At 48.9% G+C, this 21,408-nt stretch overlaps 1 protein-coding gene across 1 annotated transcript in view; it reads left to right on the forward strand.

The window, feature by feature from the left end:
* Positions 1-1,911: 1,911 nt before the first annotated feature.
* LOC121585891 (transcriptional regulator ATRX-like) overlaps positions 1,912-21,408 on the forward strand; it is a 79,916-nt gene continuing 60,419 nt past the window's right edge. The window contains exons 1-10 of the mRNA XM_045225607.1: positions 1,912-1,941; positions 2,288-2,432; positions 2,807-2,899; positions 3,343-3,452; positions 10,563-10,630; positions 12,868-13,137; positions 13,188-13,394; positions 13,495-14,212; positions 14,881-15,829; positions 19,418-19,484. Coding sequence (XP_045081542.1) covers positions 1,921-1,941; positions 2,288-2,432; positions 2,807-2,899; positions 3,343-3,452; positions 10,563-10,630; positions 12,868-13,137; positions 13,188-13,394; positions 13,495-14,212; positions 14,881-15,829; positions 19,418-19,484 — 2,648 coding nt within the window. The 5' untranslated portion in view covers positions 1,912-1,920. The remainder of the gene's footprint in view (positions 1,942-2,287; positions 2,433-2,806; positions 2,900-3,342; positions 3,453-10,562; positions 10,631-12,867; positions 13,138-13,187; positions 13,395-13,494; positions 14,213-14,880; positions 15,830-19,417; positions 19,485-21,408) is intronic.

Raw genomic sequence — 21,408 nt, forward strand, 5'->3', positions numbered from 1 at the left:
ACCTGTGGATGTATTTCAAGGCCTACCTTCAAACTCAGTGCCTCTTTGCTTGACATCATGGGAAAATCAAAAGAAATCCGCCAAGACCTCAGCAAAACAATTGTAGACCTCCACAAGTCTGGTTCATCCTTGGGAGCAATTTCCAAACGCCTGAAGGTACCACGTTCATCTGTACAAACAATAGTATGCAAGTATAAACATCATGGGACCACGCAGCCGTCATACTGCTCAGGAAGGAGACGCGTTCTGTCTCCTAGAGATAAACGTACTTTGGTGCGAAAAGTGCAAATCAATCCCAGAACAACAGCAAAGGACCTTGTGAAAATGCTGGAGGAAACAGGTACAAAAGTATCTATATCCACAGTAAAACGAGTCCTATATCGACATAACCTGAAAGGCCGCTCAGCAAGGAAGAAGCCACGGCTCCAAAACCGACATAAAAAAAGCCAGACTACGGTTTGCAACTGCACATGGGGACAAAGATCGTAATTTTTTGGAGAAATGTCCTCTGGTCTGATTAAACAAAAATATAACTGTTTGGTCATAATGACCATCGTTATGTTTGGAGGAAAAAAGGGGTGGCTTGCAAGCCGAAGAACACCATCCCAACCGTGAAGCACGGGGGTGGCAGCATTATGCTGTGGGGGTGCTTTGCTGCAGGAGGGACTGGCGCACTTCACAAAATAGATGATATCATGAGCATCATGAGGAAGGAAAATTATGTGGACATATTGAAGCAACATCTCAAGACATCAGTCAGGAAGTTAAAGCTTAGTCGCAAATGGGTCTTCCAAATGGACAATGACCCCAAGCATACTTCCCAAGTTGTGGCAAAATGCCGTAAGGACAACAAAGTCAAGGTATTGGAGTGGCCATCACAAATCCCTGACCTCAATCCTATAGAAAATTTGTGGGCAGAACTGAAAAAGCGTATGCGAGCAAGGAGGCCTACAAACCTGACTCAGTTACACCAGCTCTGTCAGGAGGAATGGGCCAAAATTCACTTTTTGTGGAAGGCTACCTGAAACGTTTGACCCAAGTTAAACAATTTTAAAGGCAATGCTACCAATACTAATTGAGTGTATGTAAACTTCTGACCCACTGGGAATGTGATGAAAGAAATAAAAGCTTAAATAAATCATTCTCTCTACTATTATTCTGACATTTCACATTCTTAAAACAAAGTGCCGGTCCTAACTGACCTAAGACAGGACATTTTTACTGGGATTAAATGTCAGGAATTGTGAAACACTGAGTTGAAATGTATTTGGCTAAGGTGTATGTAAACGTCCGACTTCAACTGTATCTAAGTGTGCATCCGAAATCGTGCCCTATTCCCTAAATAGTACACTACATTTCACCAGGGAACAGAGTGTTGTTTGGGACAAAGCCTTGATCAAGATCAGGTTGTTGAGCTTCAGTTTTGCTTCTGAGTGTTCTTTTGAAGTTGATAACTTTTACTTAAAAGGAAAGAGCCTGTATTCTGATGCTAATGTAGTCCCCCCGTCCTTTTTAATTGTATAATTTCAGACCTAACAGTGGGATTTCTTGTTGTTGGCAGGTAAAATGGCCTCATCTGAATCTACAGACCAAATGATGAAGGAAGTTGGTCAACATCAGATAACAGACCAAATGATGATGGAGGAGGTGGAGGTAGGTCAACATCAGATAACAGACCAAATGATGATGGAGGAGGTGGAGGTAGGTCAACATCAGATTAGACCAAATGATGATGATGGAGGAGGTGGAGGTAGGTCAACATCAGATTAGACCAAATGATGATGGAGGAGGTGGAGGTAGGTCAACATCAGATTAGACCAAATGATGATGATGGAGGAGGTGGAGGTAGGTCAACATCAGATAACAGACCAAATGATGATGGAGGAGGTGGAGGTAGGTCAACATCAGATAACAGACCAAATGATGATGGAGGAGGTGGAGGTAGGTCAACATCAGATAACAGACCAAATGATGATGGAGGAGGTGGAAGTAGGTCAACATCAGATAACAGACCAAATGATGATGATGGAGGAGGTGGAGGTAGGTCAACATCAGATTACGGACCAAATGATGATGGATTCTATTTCCCTGCTCACTTTTTTCAAAGGTGTCCACCTGGGCACAAACATTAAAGTGTTTTACCAGTAGTGCACTATGTAGGGAATAGGGTGCCATTTGGGACCCAGCCAGACTGTCGCTGCTGTGGCAGATAACAGGACAATACGATCACTCAGGGTCTATTCTAAGGCTTTTTAATCGACTCTCATGATAACTGTTTACTCCTCAGCCTGGGATCTCAGACACCGAGAGACCCTCCCCTTCTCACACCAAGAGGAAGCCTGCTGTCGCAGCCAAGCACACCGGAGGGAATGAGTCTGCCACCTCGGATGGGAGTGGACAGGAAGATGGCGCCTCTGACAACCCCTCAGAGGGTAAGGGCTACCTCTAGACCATGTTTTAATGCCTCTTCATATCATTGTAGAGCCAAAAGGTGCATTTCCAGACTTTGTGGATAATAATGTTTTTGCTGGTCTATTCTGAGTTCATATTCAAGGTTTATGTGGTGGTGAAAGAGCAGTTGTTGAGAGTTATGGGCGCTGGTCAAAAGTAGTGCACTATATAGGGAATAGGGTGCTATTCTCTGGTCTAAAGTAGTGCACTATATAGGGAATAGGGTGCCATTCTCTGGTCTAAAGTAGTGCACTATATAGGGAATAGGGTGCCATTCTCTGGTCTAAAGTAGTGCACTATATAGGGAATAGGGTGATATTTGGGATAAACTCTAAGTGCCTGTCCCATAATTCAGGCATGTTGGTGGTACGGCCTCCCGCTGGGAGTGATAACAAGGAGAGCAGAGGAGCCATGAAGCTCAGAGTGGACCTCTCAAGGAAAAAGACAGGTTAGTCTCTCTCACACACAGGCCGTGTCTGAACTTTGGCTTACCTATTTCTTACTTCAATGGCATTTAAAGCGTACTCAATTTTATACATTTCACATACTATAAAACTTGTTTCGCGTACCCAAAATACCTACTATTTGGAACGCAATTACGGGTACTCGGACATGACCCACACACACAAGCTTAGAGTGGACCTCTGAGTAAAAGACAGGTGGGTGTCCTCTGTGTATATCACACTGCTACTAACCAGTGGATAGTCAGAGAAACGCCTGCAAACTGTTTGAACGCTCCCATTGTTTTTTTTAAGCAAGATTTTGACCAGGAAAGGGTGTTCCTACAGCCTAATAATCAGAACTGCTGGCAGTTTAATGAAATCCATCAGTTGGGATGTTGGATGTAAACCACATGCTGGTCTCTCGGCCTTCCTCTGTGTGTTTGTCCAGATACCACTCTGGAGGAGCGAATAGACTGCACCGCCTGTGGACAGCAGGTCAACCACTTCCAGCGCCACTCGGTGTTTGAGCACCCCATGCTCCATGTGCTCCTCTGCAAGGTAGATACACCTGCAACACCCTATCTCCATCCATCTATCTATATCTATATCTTTCCATCTGTCTATCGGTCTCTGTCTCTCTCCTATCGGTCTCTCTCCTATCGGTCTCTCTCCTATCGGTCTCTCTGTCTCTCTCCTATCGGTCTCTCTGTCTCTCTCCTATCGGTCTCTCTGTCTCTCTCCTATCGGTCTCTCTGTCTCTCTCCTACTCGGTCTCTCTGTCTCTCTCCTATCGGTCTCTCTGTCTCTCTCCTTTCTGTCTCTCTGTCTCTCCTATCTGTCTCTCTGTCTCTCTCCTATCGGTCTCTGTCTCTCTCTATCGGTCTCTCTGTCTCTCTCCTATCGGTCTCTCTGTCTCTCCTATCGGTCTCTCTGTCTCTCTCCTATCTGTCTCTCTGTCTCTCTCCTATCGGTCTCTCTCCTATCGGTCTCTCTGTCTCTCTCCTATCGGTCTCTCTGTCTCTCTCCTATCGGTCTCTCTGTCTCTCTCCTATCGGTCTCTCTGTCTCTCTCCTATCGGTCTCTCTGTCTCTCTCCTATCGGTCTCTCTTCTCTCTCCTATCGGTCTCTCTGCTCTCTCCTATCGGTCTCTCTGTCTCTCTCCTATCGGTCTCTGTCTCTCTCCCTATCGGTCTCTGTCTCTCTCCTATCGGTCTCTCTGTCTCTCTCCTATCGGTCTCTCTGTCTCTCCTATCGGTCTCTCTGTCTCTCTCCTATCGGTCTCTCTGTCTCTCTCCTATCGGTCTCTCTGTCTCTCTCCTATCGGTCTCTCTGTCTCTCTCCTATCGGTCTCTCTGTCTCTCTCCTATCGGTCTCTCTGTCTCTCTCCTATCTGTCTCTGTCTCTCTCCTATCGGTCTCTGTCTCTCTCCTATCGGTCTCTCTGTCTCTCTCCTATCGGTCTCTCTCCTATTGGTCTCTCTCCCTCTCTCCTATTGGTCTCTCTCCCTCTCTCCTATTGGTCTCTCTCCTATCTGTCTCTCTGTCTCTCTCCTATCGGTCTCTGTCTCTCTCCTATCGGTCTCTGTCTCTCTCCTATCGGTCTCTGTCTCTCTCCTATCGGTCTCTGTCTCTCTCCTATCAGTCTCTGTCTCTCTCCTATCGGTCTCTGTCTCTCTCCTATCGGTCTCTGTCTCTCTCCTATCTGTCTCTCTGTCTCTCTCCTATCTGTCTCTCTGCTTCTCTCTCCTATCGGTCTCTCTGTCTCTCTCCTATCGGTCTCTCTGTCTCTCTCCTATCGGTCTCTCTGTCTCTCTCCTATCGGTCTCTCTGTCTCTCTCCTATCGGTCTCTCTGTCTCTCTCCTATCTGTCTCTGTCTCTCTCCTATCGGTCTCTGTCTCTCTCCTATCGGTCTCTCTGTCTCTCTCCTATCGGTCTCTCTCCTATTGGTCTCTCTCCCTCTCTCCTATTGGTCTCTCTCCTATCTGTCTCTCTGTCTCTCTCCTATCGGTCTCTCTCCTATCGGTCTCTCTCCTATCGGTCTCTCTGTCTCTCTCCTATCGGTCTCTCTGTCTCTCTCCTATCGGTCTCTCTGCCTCTCTCCTATCGGTCTCTCTCCCTCTCTCCTATTGGTCTCTCTCCTCCCTCTCTCCTATCGGTCTTCTCCTATCGGTCTTCTCCTATCTGTCTCTCTGTCTCTCTCCTATCGGTCTCTCTCTGTCTCTCTCCTATCGGTCTCTGTCTCTCTCCCTATCGGTCTCTCTGTCTCTCTCCTATCGGTCTCTCTGTCTCTCTCCTATCGGTCTCTCTGTCTCTCTCCTATCGGTCTCTCTCTCTCCTATCGGTCTCTCTGTCTCTCTCCGATCGGTCTCTCTCCGATCGGTCTCTCTGTCTCTCTCCTATCGGTCTCTCTGTCTCTCTCCTATCTGTCTCTCTGTCTCTCCTATCGGTCTCTCTGTCTCTCTCCTATCTGTCTCTCTGTCTCTCTCCTATCGGTCTCTCTGTCTCTCTCCTATCGGTCTCTCTGTCTCTCTCCTATCGGTCTCTCTTTCTCTCTCCTATCGGTCTCTCTGTCTCTCCTATCGGTCTCTCTGTCTCTCTCCTATCGGTCTCTCTGTCTCTCTCCTATCGGTCTCTCTGTCTCTCTCCTATCGGTCTCTGTCTCTCTCCTATCGGTCTCTGTCTCTCTCCTATCGGTCTCTGTCTCTCTCCTATCGGTCTCTGTCTCTCTCCTATCGGTCTCTGTCTCTCTCCTATCTGTCTCTCTGTCTCTCTCCTATCGGTCTCTCTGTCTCTCTCCTATCGGTCTCTCTGTCTCTCTCCTATCGGTCTCTCTGTCTCTCTCCTATCGGTCTCTCTGTCTCTCTCCTATCGGTCTCTCTGTCTCTCTCCTATCTGTCTCTGTCTCTCTCCTATCGGTCTCTGTCTCTCTCCTATCGGTCTCTCTGTCTCTCTCCTATCGGTCTCTCTCCTATTGGTCTCTCTCCCTCTCTCCTATTGGTCTCTCTCCCTCTCTCCTATTGGTCTCTCTCCTATCTGTCTCTCTGTCTCTCTCCTATCGGTCTCTCTCCTATCGGTCTCTCTCCTATCGGTCTCTCTGTCTCTCTCCTATCGGTCTCTCTGTCTCTCTCCTATCGGTCTCTCTCCCTCTCTCCTATTGGTCTCTCTCCCTCTCTCCTATCGGTCTTTCTCCTATCTGTCTCTCTGTCTCTCTCCTATCGGTCTCTCTGTCTCTCTCCTATCGGTCTCTGTCTCTCTCCTATCGGTCTCTCTGTCTCTCTCCTATCAGTCTCTCTGTCTCTCCTATCGGTCTCTCTGTCTCTCTCCTATCGGTCTCTCTGTCTCTCTCCTATCGGTCTCTCTGTCTCTCTCCTATCGGTCTCTCTGTCTCTCTCCTATCGGTCTCTGTCTCTCTCCTATCGGTCTCTGTCTCTCTCCTATCGGTCTCTGTCGCTCTCCTATCAGTCTCTGTCTCTCTCCTATCGGTCTCTGTCTCTCTCCTATCTGTCTCTGTCTCTCTCCTATCTGTCTCTCTGTCTCTCTCCTATCGGTCTCTCTGTCTCTCTCCTATCGGTCTCTCTGTCTCTCTCCTATCGGTCTCTCTGTCTCTCTCCTATCGGTCTCTCTGTCTCTCTCCTATCGGTCTCTCTGTCTCTCTCCTATCGGTCTCTCTGTCTCTCTCCTATCGGTCTCTCTGTCTCTCTCCTATCGGTCTCTGTCTCTCTCCTATCGGTCTCTCTGTCTCTCTCCTATCGGTCTCTCTCCTATTGGTCTCTCTCCCTCTCTCCTATTGGTCTCTCTCCCTCTCTCCTATTGGTCTCTCTCCCTCTCTCCTATTGGTCTCTCTCCTATCTGTCTCTCTGTCTCTCTCCTATCGGTCTCTCTCCTATCGGTCTCTCTCCTATCGGTCTCTCTGTCTCTCTCCTATCGGTCTCTCTGTCTCTCTCCTATCGGTCTCTCTGTCTCTCTCCTATCGGTCTCTCTCCCTCTCTCCTATTGGTCTCTCTCCCTCTCTCCTATCGGTCTCTCTGTCTCTCTCCTATCGGTCTCTCTGTCTCTCTCCTATCGGTCTCTGTCTCTCTCCTATCGGTCTCTCTGTCTCTCTCCTATCGGTCTCTCTGTCTCTCTCCTATCGGTCTCTCTGTCTCTCTCCTATCGGTCTCTCTCCTATTGGTCTCTCTCCTATCTGTCTCTCTGTCTCTCTCCTATCGGTCTCTCTCCTATCGGTCTCTCTCCTATCGGTCTCTCTCCCTCTCTCCTATTGGTCTCTCTCCCTCTCTCCTATCTGTCTCTCTGTCTCTCTCCTATCGGTCTCTCTGTCTCTCTCCTATCGGTCTCTGTCTCTCTCCTATCGGTCTCTCTGTCTCTCTCCTATCGGTCTCTCTGTCTCTCTCCTATCGGTCTCTCTCCTATCTGTCTCTCTGTCTCTCTCCTATCGGTCTCTCTCCTATCGGTCTCTCTCCTATCGGTCTCTCTCCTATCGGTCTCTCTCCTATCGGTCTCTCTCCTATCGGTCTCTCTCCCTCTCTCCTATTGGTCTCTCTCCCTCTCCTATCGGTCTCTCTCCTATCTGTCTCTCTGATTCTCCTATCGGTCTCTCTGTCTCTCTCCTATTGGTCTCTCTCCCTCTCTCCTATCGGTCTCTCTGTCTCTCTCCTATCGGTCTCTCTGTCTCTCTCCTATCGGTCTCTCTGTCTCTCTCCTATCGGTCTCTCTGTCTCTCTCCTATCGGTCTCTCTGTCTCTCTCCTATCGGTCTCTCTGTCTCTCTCCTATCGGTCTCTCTGTCTCTCTCCTATCGGTCTCTCTCCTATTGGTCTCTCTCCTATTGGTCTCTCTCCTATCTGTCTCTCTCCTATCGGTCTCTCTCCTATCGGTCTCTCTCCTATCGGGTCTCTCTCCTATCGGTCTCTCTCCTATCGGTCTCTCTGTCTCTCTCCTATCGGTCTCTCTGTCTCTCTCCTATCGGTCTCTCTGTCTCTCTCCTATTGGTCTCTCTCTATCTGTCTCTCTGTCTCTCTCCTATCGGTCTCTCTCCTATCGGTCTCTCTCCTATCTGTCTCTCTCCTATCTGTCTCTCTGTCTCTCTCCTATCTGTCTCTCTCCTATCGGTCTCTCTGTCTCTCTCCTATCGGTCTCTCTGTCTCTCTCCTATCGGTCTCTCTGTCTCTCTCCCTATCGGTATCTCTGTCTCTCTCCTATCGGTATCTCTGTCTCTCTCCTATCGGTCTCTCTGTCTCTCTCCTATCGGTCTCTGTCTCTCTCCTATCGGTCTCTCTGTCTCTCTCCTATCGGTCTCTCTGTCTCTCTCCTATCGGTCTCTCTGTCTCTCCTATCGGTCTCTCTGTCTCTCCTATCGGTCTCTCTGTCTCTCTCCTATCGGTCTCTCTGTCTCTCTCCTATCGGTCTCTCTCCTATCTGTCTCTCTCCTATCGGTCTCTCTGTCTCTCTCCTATCGGTCTCTCTGTCTCTCTCCTATCGGTCTCTCTGTCTCTCTCCTATCGGTCTCTCTGTCTCTCTCCTATCGGTATCTCTGTCTCTCTCCTATCGGTATCTCTGTCTCTCTCCTATCGGTCTCTCTGTCTCTCTCCTATCGGTCTCTCTGTCTCTCTCCTATCGGTCTCTCTGTCTCTCTCCTATCGGTCTCTCTGTCTCTCTCCTATCGGTCTCTCTGTCTCTCTCCTATCGGTCTCTCTGTCTCTCTCCTATCGGTCTCTCTCCTATCGGTCTCTCTCCTATCTGTCTCTCTCCTATCGGTCTCTCTGTCTCTCTCCTATCGGTCTCTCTGTCTCTCTCCTATCGGTCTCTCTGTCTCTCTCCTATCGGTCTCTCTGTCTCTCTCCTATCGGTCTCTCTGTCTCTCTCCTTTCTGTCTCTCTGTCTCTCTCCTTTCTGTCTCTCTGTCTCTCTCCCTATCGGTCTCTCTGTCTCTCTCCTATCGGTCTCTCTGTCTCTCTCCTATCGGTCTCTCTGTCTCTCTCCTATCGGTCTCTCTGTCTCTCTCCCTATCGGTCTCTCTGTCTCTCTCCCTATCGGTCTCTCTGTCTCTCTCCTATCGGTCTCTCTGTCTCTCTCCTATCGGTCTCTCTGTCTCTCTCCTATCGGTCTCTCTGTCTCTCTCCTATCGGTCTCTCTCCTATTGGTCTCTCTCCTATTGGTCTCTCTCCTATCTGTCTCTCTCCTATCGGTCTCTCTCCTATCGGTCTCTCTCCTATCGGTCTCTCTCCTATCGGTCTCTCTCCTATCGGTCTCTCTGTCTCTCTCCTATCGGTCTCTCTGTCTCTCTCCTATCGGTCTCTCTGTCTCTCTCCTATTGGTCTCTCTCCTATCTGTCTCTCTGTCTCTCTCCTATCGGTCTCTCTCCTATCGGTCTCTCTCCTATCTGTCTCTCTCCTATCTGTCTCTCTGTCTCTCTCCTATCTGTCTCTCTCCTATCGGTCTCTCTGTCTCTCTCCTATCGGTCTCTCTGTCTCTCTCCTATCGGTCTCTCTGTCTCTCTCCTATCGGTATCTCTGTCTCTCTCCTATCGGTATCTCTGTCTCTCTCCTATCGGTCTCTCTGTCTCTCTCCTATCGGTCTCTCTGTCTCTCTCCTATCGGTCTCTCTGTCTCTCTCCTATCGGTCTCTCTGTCTCTCTCCTATCGGTCTCTCTGTCTCTCTCCTATCGGTCTCTCTGTCTCTCTCCTATCGGTCTCTCTGTCTCTCTCCTATCGGTCTCTCTGTCTCTCTCCTATCGGTCTCTCTATCTGTCTCTCTCCTATCGGTCTCTCTGTCTCTCTCCTATCGGTCTCTCTGTCTCTCTCCTATCGGTCTCTCTGTCTCTCTCCTATCGGTCTCTCTGTCTCTCTCCTTTCTGTCTCTCTGTCTCTCTCCTTTCTGTCTCTCTGTCTCTCTCCTATCGGTCTCTCTGTCTCTCTCCTATCGGTCTCTCTGTCTCTCTCCTATCGGTCTCTCTGTCTCTCTCCTATCTGTCTCTCTGTCTCTCTCCTTTCTGTCTCTCTGTCTCTCTCCTATCGGTCTCTCTGTCTCTCTCCTATCGGTCTCTCTGTCTCTCTCCTATCTGTCTCTCTGTCTCTCTCCTATCTGTCTCTCTGTCTCTCTCCTATCGGTCTCTCTCTTCGGTCTCTCTCCTATCGGTCTCTCTGTCTCTCTCCTATCGGTCTCTCTGTCTCTCTCCTATCGGTCTCTCTGTCTCTCTCCTATCGGTCTCTCTGTCTCTCTCCTATCGGTCTCTCTGTCTCTCTCCTATCGGTCTCTCTGTCTCTCTCCTATCGGTCTCTCTGTCTCTCTCCTATCTGTCTCTCTGTCTCTCTCCTATCTGTCTCTCTGTCTCTCTCCTATCGGTCTCTCTGTCTCTCTCCTATCGGTCTCTCTCCTATCGGTCTCTCTGTCTCTCTCCTATCTGTCTCTCTGTCTCTCTCCTATCTGTCTCTCTGTCTCTCTCCTATCGGTCTCTCTCCTATCGGTCTCTCTCCTATTGGTCTCTCTCCCTCTCTCCTATCGGTCTCTCTGTCTTTCTCCTATCGGTCTCTGTCTCTATGTATGGCAGCTTTTGAGCTGATGTTTGTCTTTTGAACAGAAATGGGACATATGTCTTTTAATTGACAGATCAACTACTGCCATCTCAGTATTATATTTTCTAATGTTCCTCCCTTGTTGTCTCTTCCTCTAGTCGTGCTATAAGTATTACACCAGCGATGACATCAATAAAGACGAGGACGGCATGGACGAACAGTGCAGGTAGGTCCCCTCACAGAACACAGAAACATGGATGAACAGTGCAAGCAGGTCACCTCACAGAACACAGAAACATGGACGAACAGTGCAGGTAGGTCCCCTCACAGAACACAGAAACATGGACGAACAGTGCAGGTAGGTCACCTCACAGAACACAGAAACATGGATGAACAGTGCAGGCAGGTCACCTCACAGAACACAGAAACATGGATGAACAGTGCAGGCAGGTCACCTCACAGAACACAGAAACATGGATGAACAGTGCAGGCAGGTCACCTCACAGAACACAGAAACATGGATGAACAGTGCAGGCAGGTCACCTCACAGAACACAGAAACATGGATGAACAGTGCAGGCAGGTCACCTCAAACGGTCCCAATTGTTCTAGCTGCCAGAAGGTTCCTTCTACTGTTTGAGTATCGCCACCTCTTGTAGAATATTGGCTCTCAATTTTGAGTACCTATATTTGAAGAGTACCGGCACCAATGGCTACGTCCCAACTGGCACCCTATTCCCTATATAGTGCACTACTTTAGACCAGAGAATGGTACCCTATTCCCTATATAGTGCACTACTTTAGACCAGAGAATGGCACCCTATTCCCTATATAGTGCACTACTTTAGACCAGAGAATGGCACCTATTCCCTATATAGTGCACTACTTTAGACCAGAGAATGGCACCCTATTCCCTATATAGTGCACTACTTTAGACCAGAGAATGGCACCTATTCCCTATATAGTGCACTACTTTAGACCAGAGAATGGCACCCTATTCCCTATATAGTGCACTACTTTAGACCAGAAATGGCACCCTATTCCCTATATAGTGCACTACTTTAGACCAGAGAATGGCACCTATTCCCTATATAGTGCACTACTTTAGACCAGAGAATGGCACCCTATTCCCTATATAGTGCACTACTTTTGACCAGAGAATGGCACCCTATTCCCTATATAGTGCACTACTTTAGACCAGAGAATGGCACCCTATTCCCTATATAGTGCACTACTTTAGACCAGAGAATGGCACCCTATTCCCTATATAGTGCACTACTTTAGACCAGAGAATGGCACCCTATTCCCTATATAGTGCACTACTTTAGACCAGAAATGGCACCCTATTCCCTATATAGTGCACTACTTTAGACCAGAGAATGGCACCCTATTCCCTATATAGTGCACTACTTTAGACCAGAGAATGGCACCCTATTCCCTATATAGTGCACTACTTTTGACCAGAGAATGGCACCCTATTCCCTATATAGTGCACTACTTTAGACCAGAGAATGGCACCCTATTCCCTATATAGTGCACTACTTTAGACCAGAGAATGGCACCTATTCCCTATATAGTGCACTACTTTTGACCAGAGAATGGCACCCTATTCCCTATATAGTGCACTACTTTAGACCAGAGAATGGCACCCTATTCCCTATATAGTGCACTACTTTAGACCAGAGAATGGCACCCTATTCCTATATAGTGCACTACTTTTGACCAGAGAATGGCACCCTATTCCCTATATAGTGCACTACTTTAGACCAGAGAATGGCACCCTATTCCCATATAGTGCACTACTTTAGACCAGAGAATGGCACCCTATTCCCTATATAGTGCACTACTTTAGACCAGAGAATGGCACCCTATTCCTATATAGTGCACTACTTTAGACCAGAAATGGCACCCTATTCCTATATAGTGCACTACTTTAGACCAGAGAATGGCACCCTATTCCCTATATAGTGCACTACTTTAGACCAGAGAATGGCACCCTATTCCCTATATAGTGCACTACTTTTGACCAGAGAATGGCACCCTATTCCCTATATAGTGCACTACTTTAGACCAGAGAATGGCACCCTATTCCCTATATAGTGCACTACTTTAGACCAGAGAATGGCACCCTATTCCCATATAGTGCACTACTTTTGACCAGAGAATGGCACCTATTCCCTATATAGTGCACTACTTTTGACCAGAGAATGGCACCCTATTCCCTATATAGTGCACTACTTTAGACCAGAGAATGGCACCCTATTCCCTATATAGTGCACTACTTTAGACCAGGTAGGGATCTATAGGGAAGAGGAAGCCATCTGGGACATACCCCTGGTGCTAACGTTCAGTAAGTCATTTTTAGAACGATTCATTACTTTCCAACAACGGCTGCAAATCCCAATAAAGCTACATCAGGTTGTTTTGAAGTTGACGTTCCTTGCTGTCTAACTACGCCCCCCAGGTGGTGTGCTGAAGGGGGCAACCTGATCTGCTGTGACTACTGCCACAACGCCTTCTGTAAGAAGTGCATCCTGCGTAACCTGGGGCGCAAGGAGCTGTCCATGATCACCGACGAGAACAGTAAATGGTCCTGCTATATCTGCAGCCCCCAGCCCCTCGCCGACATCGCCTCCAACTGCTCCAACATCATGACCAAGCTGGAGAGCTTCTGGCGCACGGGACGCAAGAAAGAGAGGGAGGAGAAGGAGAGGAAGGAGGTGAAAGGGGCACAGTAAGGGTAAAGGTCACCACCACCATGGTAAAGCTGTGGTGAACGGTAAGGGAGCATTCAGACGGGTCAGGGACCCTCACCTTCTCCTATAAGACTCTGAAGGTCCCCAAGGAGCTGGTGAAGAGGACCAAGAAGCTGATTGAGACAACCACAGGGCTCAACAACACCTTCATCCAGTTCATCCAGCAGGCTGAGGAGGAGCAGGGAGCAGGAGGAGGCGGCAGCGGGACCAGACACAGACACCTCAAGGCCTTCAGGTATCATAACACATGTTGATATAATGACTGCTACAAAGGATATGAGGCAGCCCAATTCTGATTATTTGCTTAATTATGATCTATCAATCGATCTCTCTAGGTCTGTTCTGGCTGATCTGAAGAAGGCCCATGCTGCCCTGGAGGAGGACCTGGAGTCACAGTTCACTTCCCAGGACCAGGGGATGCAGAACGGGGATGCGGTCTCCAACACCGACGGCCATGATGGCCACGATCAGATGGACAACATGGTTGAGGATGGGCAGGAGGCAGAAGAGGTCAAAATGGCTGACACTGAGGATGGGGAGGAGCCAGAGGAGGAGGGGGAGGATGGGGGCGTGTCAGAGGATGCAGAGATGGAGGGGAGCCCCACCCCCAAGCCTCAGGACCACTCAGAGACAGACAGCCAGGCCAAAGACCAGACAGTGGTGAAAGTGGAGGAAGAGGAGGAGGAGGAGGAGGAGAAGGAGAAGGAGGAGGGTGACCGGGATAAAGACATTGTGTCCGTCGGGCCGTCCGTCCCTGACGAGCTCTTCCAGATGGTCGAGAGTCTGGCGGACTCCACAGGGTTAACACCCGGCAATGACGCCACAGAGCCCACAGCGGCTAGCCAATCCGAGAGCCCCGCCACCGGCTCAACCAGGAAGTCACATGACACCCAGAAGGAGAAGGCCATGCCCAAGGTGAAGAACCTGATCGTGAAGCTGACACCTGTTCCCGTGGTGACCACACGCACCTCCAGGTCTAAGAGCAAGGATAAGGATGGAGGGAAGGAGAAAGAGAGGAGTAAGGATGGAGGGAAGGAGAAAGAGGGGAGTAAGGATGGAGGGAAGGAGAAAGAGGGGAGTAAGGATGGAGGGAAGGAGAAAGAGAGGAGTAAGGATGGAGGGAAGGAGAAAGAGGGGAGTAAGGATGGAGGGAAGGAGAAAGAGGGGAGTAAGGATGGAGGGAAGGAGAGAGGGAGGAGAGGATGGAGGGAAGGAGAAAGAGGGGAGGAGGGGAAGAGAGGGGAGTAAGGATGGAGGGAAGGAGAAAGAGGGGAGTAAGGATGGAGGGAAGGAGAAAGAGGGGGAGTAAGGTTGGAGGGAGGGAGAGGGAGTAAGGATGGAGGGAAGGAGAAAGAGGGGGAGTAGGGATGGAGGGGAAGGAGAAAGAGAGGAGTAAGGGATGGAGGGAAGGAGAAAGAGGGGAGTAAGGATGGAGGGAAGGAGAAAGGGGAGTAAGGATGGAGGGAAGGAGGGGGAGTAAGGTTGGAGGGAAGGAGAGGAGTAAGGATGGAGGGAAGGAGAAAGAGGGGAGTAAGGATGGAGGGAAGGAGAAAGAGAGGAGTAAGGATGGAGGGAAGGAGAGGAGTAAGGATGGAGGGAAGGAGAAGGAGAGGAGTAAGGATGGAGGGAAGGAGAAGGAGAGGAGTAAGGATGGAGGGAAGGAGAAAGAGGGGAGTAAGGATGGAGGGAAGGAAAAAGAGAGGAGTAAGGATGGAGGGAAGGAGAAAGAGAGGAGTAAGGATGGAGGGAAGGAGAGGAGTAAGGAGGTGGAGGGAGGTGGGGGCTCTGAGGAGGATAGCCGTCGCTCCAGCCGCACAAAGACCACACCCCTCAGGAAGTCACCGGACGGGAAGAACAAGATGTCCGCCTCCTCTCAGGAGAACAGTGACTCAGAGGGCGAGGAGAAGAGCCCCAGCAAGCTGAAGAGTAGAACCAAAGGCAGCTCTGAGAAGGAGAAGGAACGGGGCGAGGAGGAGGAGGAGGAGGAGGATGATGAGGGGCGGCAAGAGAGCAAGGCCTCCGAGGAGACCGCTGACCCTTCTAAACAGGAAGTGGACTCTGACTCTGACGAGGTTCCGGACATCCTGCTCCAGACTGCAGCGGCGGATCACAGCTCGGACGAAGATGTGCAACAGGATGCCGATGGTAACCAGGGCGGCAGGAGCTTCAAGAAGTTCAAACTCAACAAGCAAGACCAAGAGGAGAAAGACAAGAAGCCGGCGGCCAAACGCAAACTGAAAGCCGACCACTCCGACAACTCAGAGTCCGACTCAGACGAAGACGTTAAGAAGAAGAAGAAAAAGAAGTCCTCCACGGCTTCTGTCAAAAAGACCTCCAAGAAGAAGGGCTCGGACGGCTCCTCTAACTCCGACTCTGACCTGGAGAAGGAGATGAAGGGACTCAGCAAACTGGGAATGGGGAAGCGGAGGAGCAGCCGTGTGAAAAAGGGTAGCGAGGAGAAGAGCAAGGGCGGGGATCGGAAGCGGTCGTACGAGTTGAAACGCAAAGCCAGAGGTAGAGGAGCCAAGCAGCAAGATTCGTCGTCTGATGTGGAGGAGGAAGAGGAGGAGGGAGGAGGGTCTGGAGAGGAGAGTGCAGACCAGCAGAAGATTAAACCCATCGTGGAGGAGACATTGGTAGCAGGGAGGGGAACCTTTCACCAGTCCTCAGGTGAGTAGAGCTGTTGTTTCTGAAAGCTGTATATTGGGCTCTCTGTTTCTACGGTACTCTGACCTAAACGCCACTGAATTAACGCCTGACCTCTACAGTGTTTTCCACAGGTACGTAGAGTAGCCAGCCAAATGGAAAATTAGTTGTGGTTTTGTGTAGTACAGGGCTCTCTAACCCTGTTCCTGGAGAGCTAGCCTCCTGTAGATGAAGAAGCACGGTGGCTAGGAAAAACTCCCTAGAAAGGCAGAAACCTAGGAAGAAACCTAGAGAGGAACCAGGCTCTGAGGGGTGGCCAGTCCCCTTCTGGCTGTGCCGGGTGGAGATTATAACAATACATGGCCATTAACGCCAGATTTTTCTCCAAGATGTTCAAACGTTCATAGATGACCAGCAGGGTCAAATAATAATCACAGTGGTTGTAGTGGTTGCAACAGGTCAGTACATCAGGAGTAAATGTCACTTGGCTTTTCATAGCCGGGCATTTAGAGGTTGAAATAGCAGGTGTGGTAGAGAGAGAGTTGAAAACAGCAGGTCTGGGACAAGGTAGCACGTCCGGTGAACAGGTCAGGGTTCCATAGCCGCAGGCAGAAGAGTGGAAACTGGAGCAGCAGCACGACCAGGTGGTCTGGGGACAGCCAGGAGTCATCAGGCCAGGTAGTCCTGAGGCATGGTCCTAGGGCTCAGGTCCTCCGGGAGGGGAGGGGGAGAGAGAGAATTAGAGGGAGCATACTTCAATTCACACAGGACACCAGATAAGACAGGAAAATAACACCAGATATAACAGACTGACCCTAGCCCCCCGGCACATAGACTATTGCAGCATAGACACTGGAGGCTGAGACAGGGGGGGTCGGGAGACACTGTGGCCCCGTCCGACGATACCCCCGGACAGGGCCAACCAGGCAGGATATAACCCCACCCACTTTGCCAAAGCACAGCCCCCACACCACCAGAGGGATATCAACAGACCACCAACCTACTACCCTGAGACAAGGCTGAGTATAGCCCATAAAGATCTCCTCCAACGCATGACCCTGAGGGGGCGCAAAACCGTACAGGAAGATCACGTCTGTGACTCAACCCACTCAAGTGACGCACCCCTCCTAGGGACGGCACGGAAGAGACAGGGGGGTCAGAGGCATGGTAAGCCAGTGACTCAGCCCCCGTAACAGGGTCAGAGGCAGAGAATCCCAGTGGAGAGAGTGGAGCCGGCCAGGCAGAGACAGCAAGGGCAGTTCGTCTCTCCAGTGCCTTGCCGTTCACCTTCACACCCCTGGGCCAGACTACAATCAATCATAGGACCTACTGAAGAGATGAGTCTTCAGTAAAGACTTAAAGGTCGAGACCGAGTCTGCGTCTCTCACATGGATAGGAAGACCATTCCATAAACATGGAGCTCTATAGGAGAAAGCCCTGCCTCCAGCTGTTTGCTTAGAAATCCTAGGGACAATAAGGAGGCCTGCGTCTTGTGACCGTAGCGTACGTGTAGGTATGTACTGCAGGACCAAATCGGAGAGATAGGTAGGAGCAAGCCCATGTAATGCTTTGTAGGTTAGCAGTAAAACCTTGAAATCAGCCCTAGCCTTAACAGGAAGCCAGTAGAGAGGCCAGCCCTAGCCTTAACAGGAAGCCAGTGTAGAGAGGCTAGCACTGGAGTAATATGATCACATGGTTCTAGTCAGGATTCTAGCAGCCGTGTTTAGCACTAACTGAAGTGTATTTAGTGCTTTATCTGGGTAGCCGGAGAGTAGAGCATTGCAGTAGTCTAATCTAGAAGTGACAATAGCATGGATGAGCTTTTCTGCATCATTTTTGGACAAAGAGTTTCTGATTCTTGCAATGTTACGAAGATGGAAAAAAGCTGTCCTTGAAATATTTTTTGATACGTTTGTCAAAAGAGAGATCAGGGTCCAGAGTAACGCCGAGGTCCTTCACAGTTTTATTTGAGACGACTGAAAGATTGTCAGATCCAACAGCAGATCTTTGTTTCTTGGGACCTAGAACTAGCATCTCTGTTTTGTCAGAGTTTAACATTTGTTTTAAATGCCGCCATCCACTTCCTTATGTCTGAAACACAGGCTTCCAGGGTCGGACATTCTGGGGCTTCACCATGTTTCATCGAAATGTCCAGCTGTGTGTCGTCCGCATAGCAGTGAAAGTTGACATTGTGTTTCCGAATGACATCACCAAGAGGTAGAATATATAGTGAAAACAATAGTGGTCCTAAAACGGAACCTTGAGGAACACCGAAACGTACCATTGATTTGTCAGAGGACAAACCATCCACAGAGACGAACTGATATCTTTCTGACAGATAAGATCTAAACCAGGCAAGAACTTGTCCGTGTCGACCAATTAGGGTTTCCAATCTCTCCAAAAGAATGTGGTGATCGATGGTGTCAAAAGCAGGACTAAGGTCTAAGGACAGATTAAAAGGTCATTTAAAGGTCATTTACCACCTTCACGGGTGCAGTCTCAGTGCTATGATGGGGTCTAAAATAAGACTGAAGCATTTCGTATACATTATTTGTCTTCAGGAAGGCAGTGAGTTGCTGCGTAACAGCTTTTTCTAAAATGTTTGAGAGGAATGGGAGATTCGATATAGGACGATAGTTTTTTACATTTTCTGGGTCAAGGTTTGGCTTTTTCAAGAGAGGCTTTATTACTGCCACTTTTAGTGAGTTTGGTTCACATCCAGTGGATAGGGAGCCATTTATTATGTTCATCATAGGAGGGCCAAGCACAGGAAGTAGCTCTTTCAGTAGTTTAGTTGGAATAGGGTCCAGGATGCAGCTTGAAGGTTTAGACTCCATATACTACTTTCATGAATGTGTCAAGAGATACAGGATAAAAAAATATCAGTGTCTCCATTGATCCGAGGTCCTGGCAGTTCTGTGCAGACTCAGGAGAGCTGAGCTTTGGATAAATACGCAGATTCAAAGAGGAGTCTGTAATTTGCTTTCTAATGATCATGATATTTTCATCGAAGAAGTTTATGAATTCATCACTGCTGAAGTGAAAGCTATCCTCTCTTGTTGAATGCTGCTTTTTAGTTAGCTTTGCGATAGTATCAAAAATACATTTTGGGTTCTTATTCTCCTCAATTAGGATGGAAAAATAGGATGATCGAGCAGCAGTGAGGGCTCTTCGATATTGCTCTGTACTGTCTTTCCAAGCTAGTCGGAAGAGTTCCAGTTTTGTGGAGCGCCATTTGCATTCCAATTTTCTGGAAGCTTGCTTCAGGGCTCGGGTATTTTCCCTGCTCTGTGTAAAGAAATTCAACTGCAACCAACCACAGCGGTCAGAAATTGTACCGGGAGGCGGGACAGATGGCAGTTACCCAGTCATCGCTAGCTTTGTGACTGACAGGACTATCCTGTAAATAGATCGCTAGAAGATGCATATCGTTCATTCTAGCGGGAGAGGGCTCAACAGATTAGCGAACTAAGACTTTTTAAATGAAAAGTATCCTAGTTAATATGAAGTGGAAAATGTAGCCAGCAGATAACTAACTGTCTGTTTAGCTGACGACCGGCGCTGCCTCTAACCCAGGGGAACCCCTGACCCTTCTCCTCTGTGTGTCTGTAGGAGATGAAGGTAACCATGATGCTTCTCAGATGGCTGATGACGATGATGATGAGGATCCAGAGAACAGGTATAAAACCAGATATGTTCTCAACCAGCTAAAAACAAACATGTCCTTCAATTCCTTTCCTTTCTGTCCTTAATGGCTGGCGTGTTACGGGCTCCTAACCAACTATGATTTTGTGTGTTTTTTCGTATTGTTTGTAACTTATTTTGTACATAATGTTGCTGCTACCGTCTCTTATGACCGAAAAGAGCTTCTGGACATCAGAACAGCGATTACTCACCACGAACTGGACAAAGATGTTTTTCTTTAACGAGTACGACACAAAGGGTATACCGTTTTTTCCAAAACCAGGCCCAAATCCCTGTCATTCGCGTGAAGAAAAGAAAAGACTGAGGTACAGGGGGGCGGAGATCGGGGTGCCTTGTGAGAATTCGTCAGCGAGTGGGTAACCCGCCTCTACCATCCGTTCTATTGGCCAACGTGCAATCACTGGAGAATAAACTGGATGAGCTCAATTCGAGACTATCCTACCAATGGGACATTAAAAACTGTAATATCTTATGTTTCACCGAGTCGTGGCTGAACGACGACACTGATAATATTCATTTGGCTGTGTTTTCCGTGCATCGGCAGGACAGAGCAGCTACGTCCGACAAGACGAGTGGTGGGGGTGTGTCTATTTGTCAATAACAGCTGGTGCGTGATGTCTAATATTAAAGAAGTCTTGAGGTTTTGCTCCCCTGAGGTAGAGTACCTCATGATAAGCTGTAGACCCACTATCTACCAAGAGAGTTTTCATCTATATTTTTCGTAGCTGTCTATTTACCACCACAAACCGATGCTGGCACTAAGACCGTACTCAGCGAGCCGTATAAGGCCATAAGCAAACAAGAAAATGCTCATCCAGAAGCAGTGCTCCTAGTGGCCGGGGACTTTAATGCAGGTGAACTTAAATCCGTTTTACCTCATTTCTACCAGCGTGTTAAATGTGCAACCAGAGGAAAAAAAACTCTAGACCACCTTTACTCCACACACAGAGACGCATACAAAGCTCTCCCTCGCCCTCCATTTGGAAAATCTGACCATAACTCTATCCTCCTGATTCCTGCTTACAAGCAAAAACTAAAGCAGGAAGCACCAGTGACTCGCTCAATACGGAAGTGGTCAGATGACGCGGATGCTAAGCTACAGGACTGTTTTTTGTGTACTGGGAGCATGCGTGAACCAACTGGCAACTGTCTTCACTCATCTAAATGTTTCAAGCAGACCACCATAGTCCCTGTGCCCAAGAAAGCGAAGGTAACCTGCCTAAACATAGCACTTACATTGGTAGCCATGAAACCCTAGACCCATTCCAGTTCGCATACCGCCCCAACAGATCAACGCAATCTCAATCGCACTCCACACTGCCCTTTCCCACCTGGACAAAAGGAACACCTATGTGAGAATGCTGTTCATTGACTACAGCTCAGCGTTCAACACCATAGTGCCCTCTAAGCTCATCACTAAACTAAGGATCCTGGGACTAAACACCTCCCTCTGCAACTGGATCCTGGACTTCCTGACGGGCCGCCCCCAGGTGGTAAGGGTAGGCAACAACACATCTGCCACACTGATCCTCAACACGGGGCCCCTCAGGGGTGCATGCTTAGTCCCCTCCTGTACTCCCTGTTCACCTACGACTGCATGGCTAAGCACGACTCTATAGGGAGGAGGTCAGAGATCTGGCCATGTGGTGCCAGGACAACAACCTCTCCCTCAACGTGAGCAATACAAAGGAGCTGATTGTGGACTACAGGAAAAGGAGGGCCGAACAGGCCCCCATTCACATCGACGGGGCTGTAGTGGACGGGTCGAGAGTTTCAAGTTCCTTCGTGTCCACATCACCCACAAACAATCATTGTCCAAACACACCAAGAAAGTCGTGAAGATGGCACGACAATGTATTTTTCTCCCTCAGGAGACTGAAAAGATTTGGTGTGGGTCC

The sequence above is a fragment of the Coregonus clupeaformis genome, chromosome 2, assembly GCF_020615455.1.
Source record: "Coregonus clupeaformis isolate EN_2021a chromosome 2, ASM2061545v1, whole genome shotgun sequence".
NCBI lineage: Eukaryota > Metazoa > Chordata > Actinopteri > Salmoniformes > Salmonidae > Coregonus > Coregonus clupeaformis.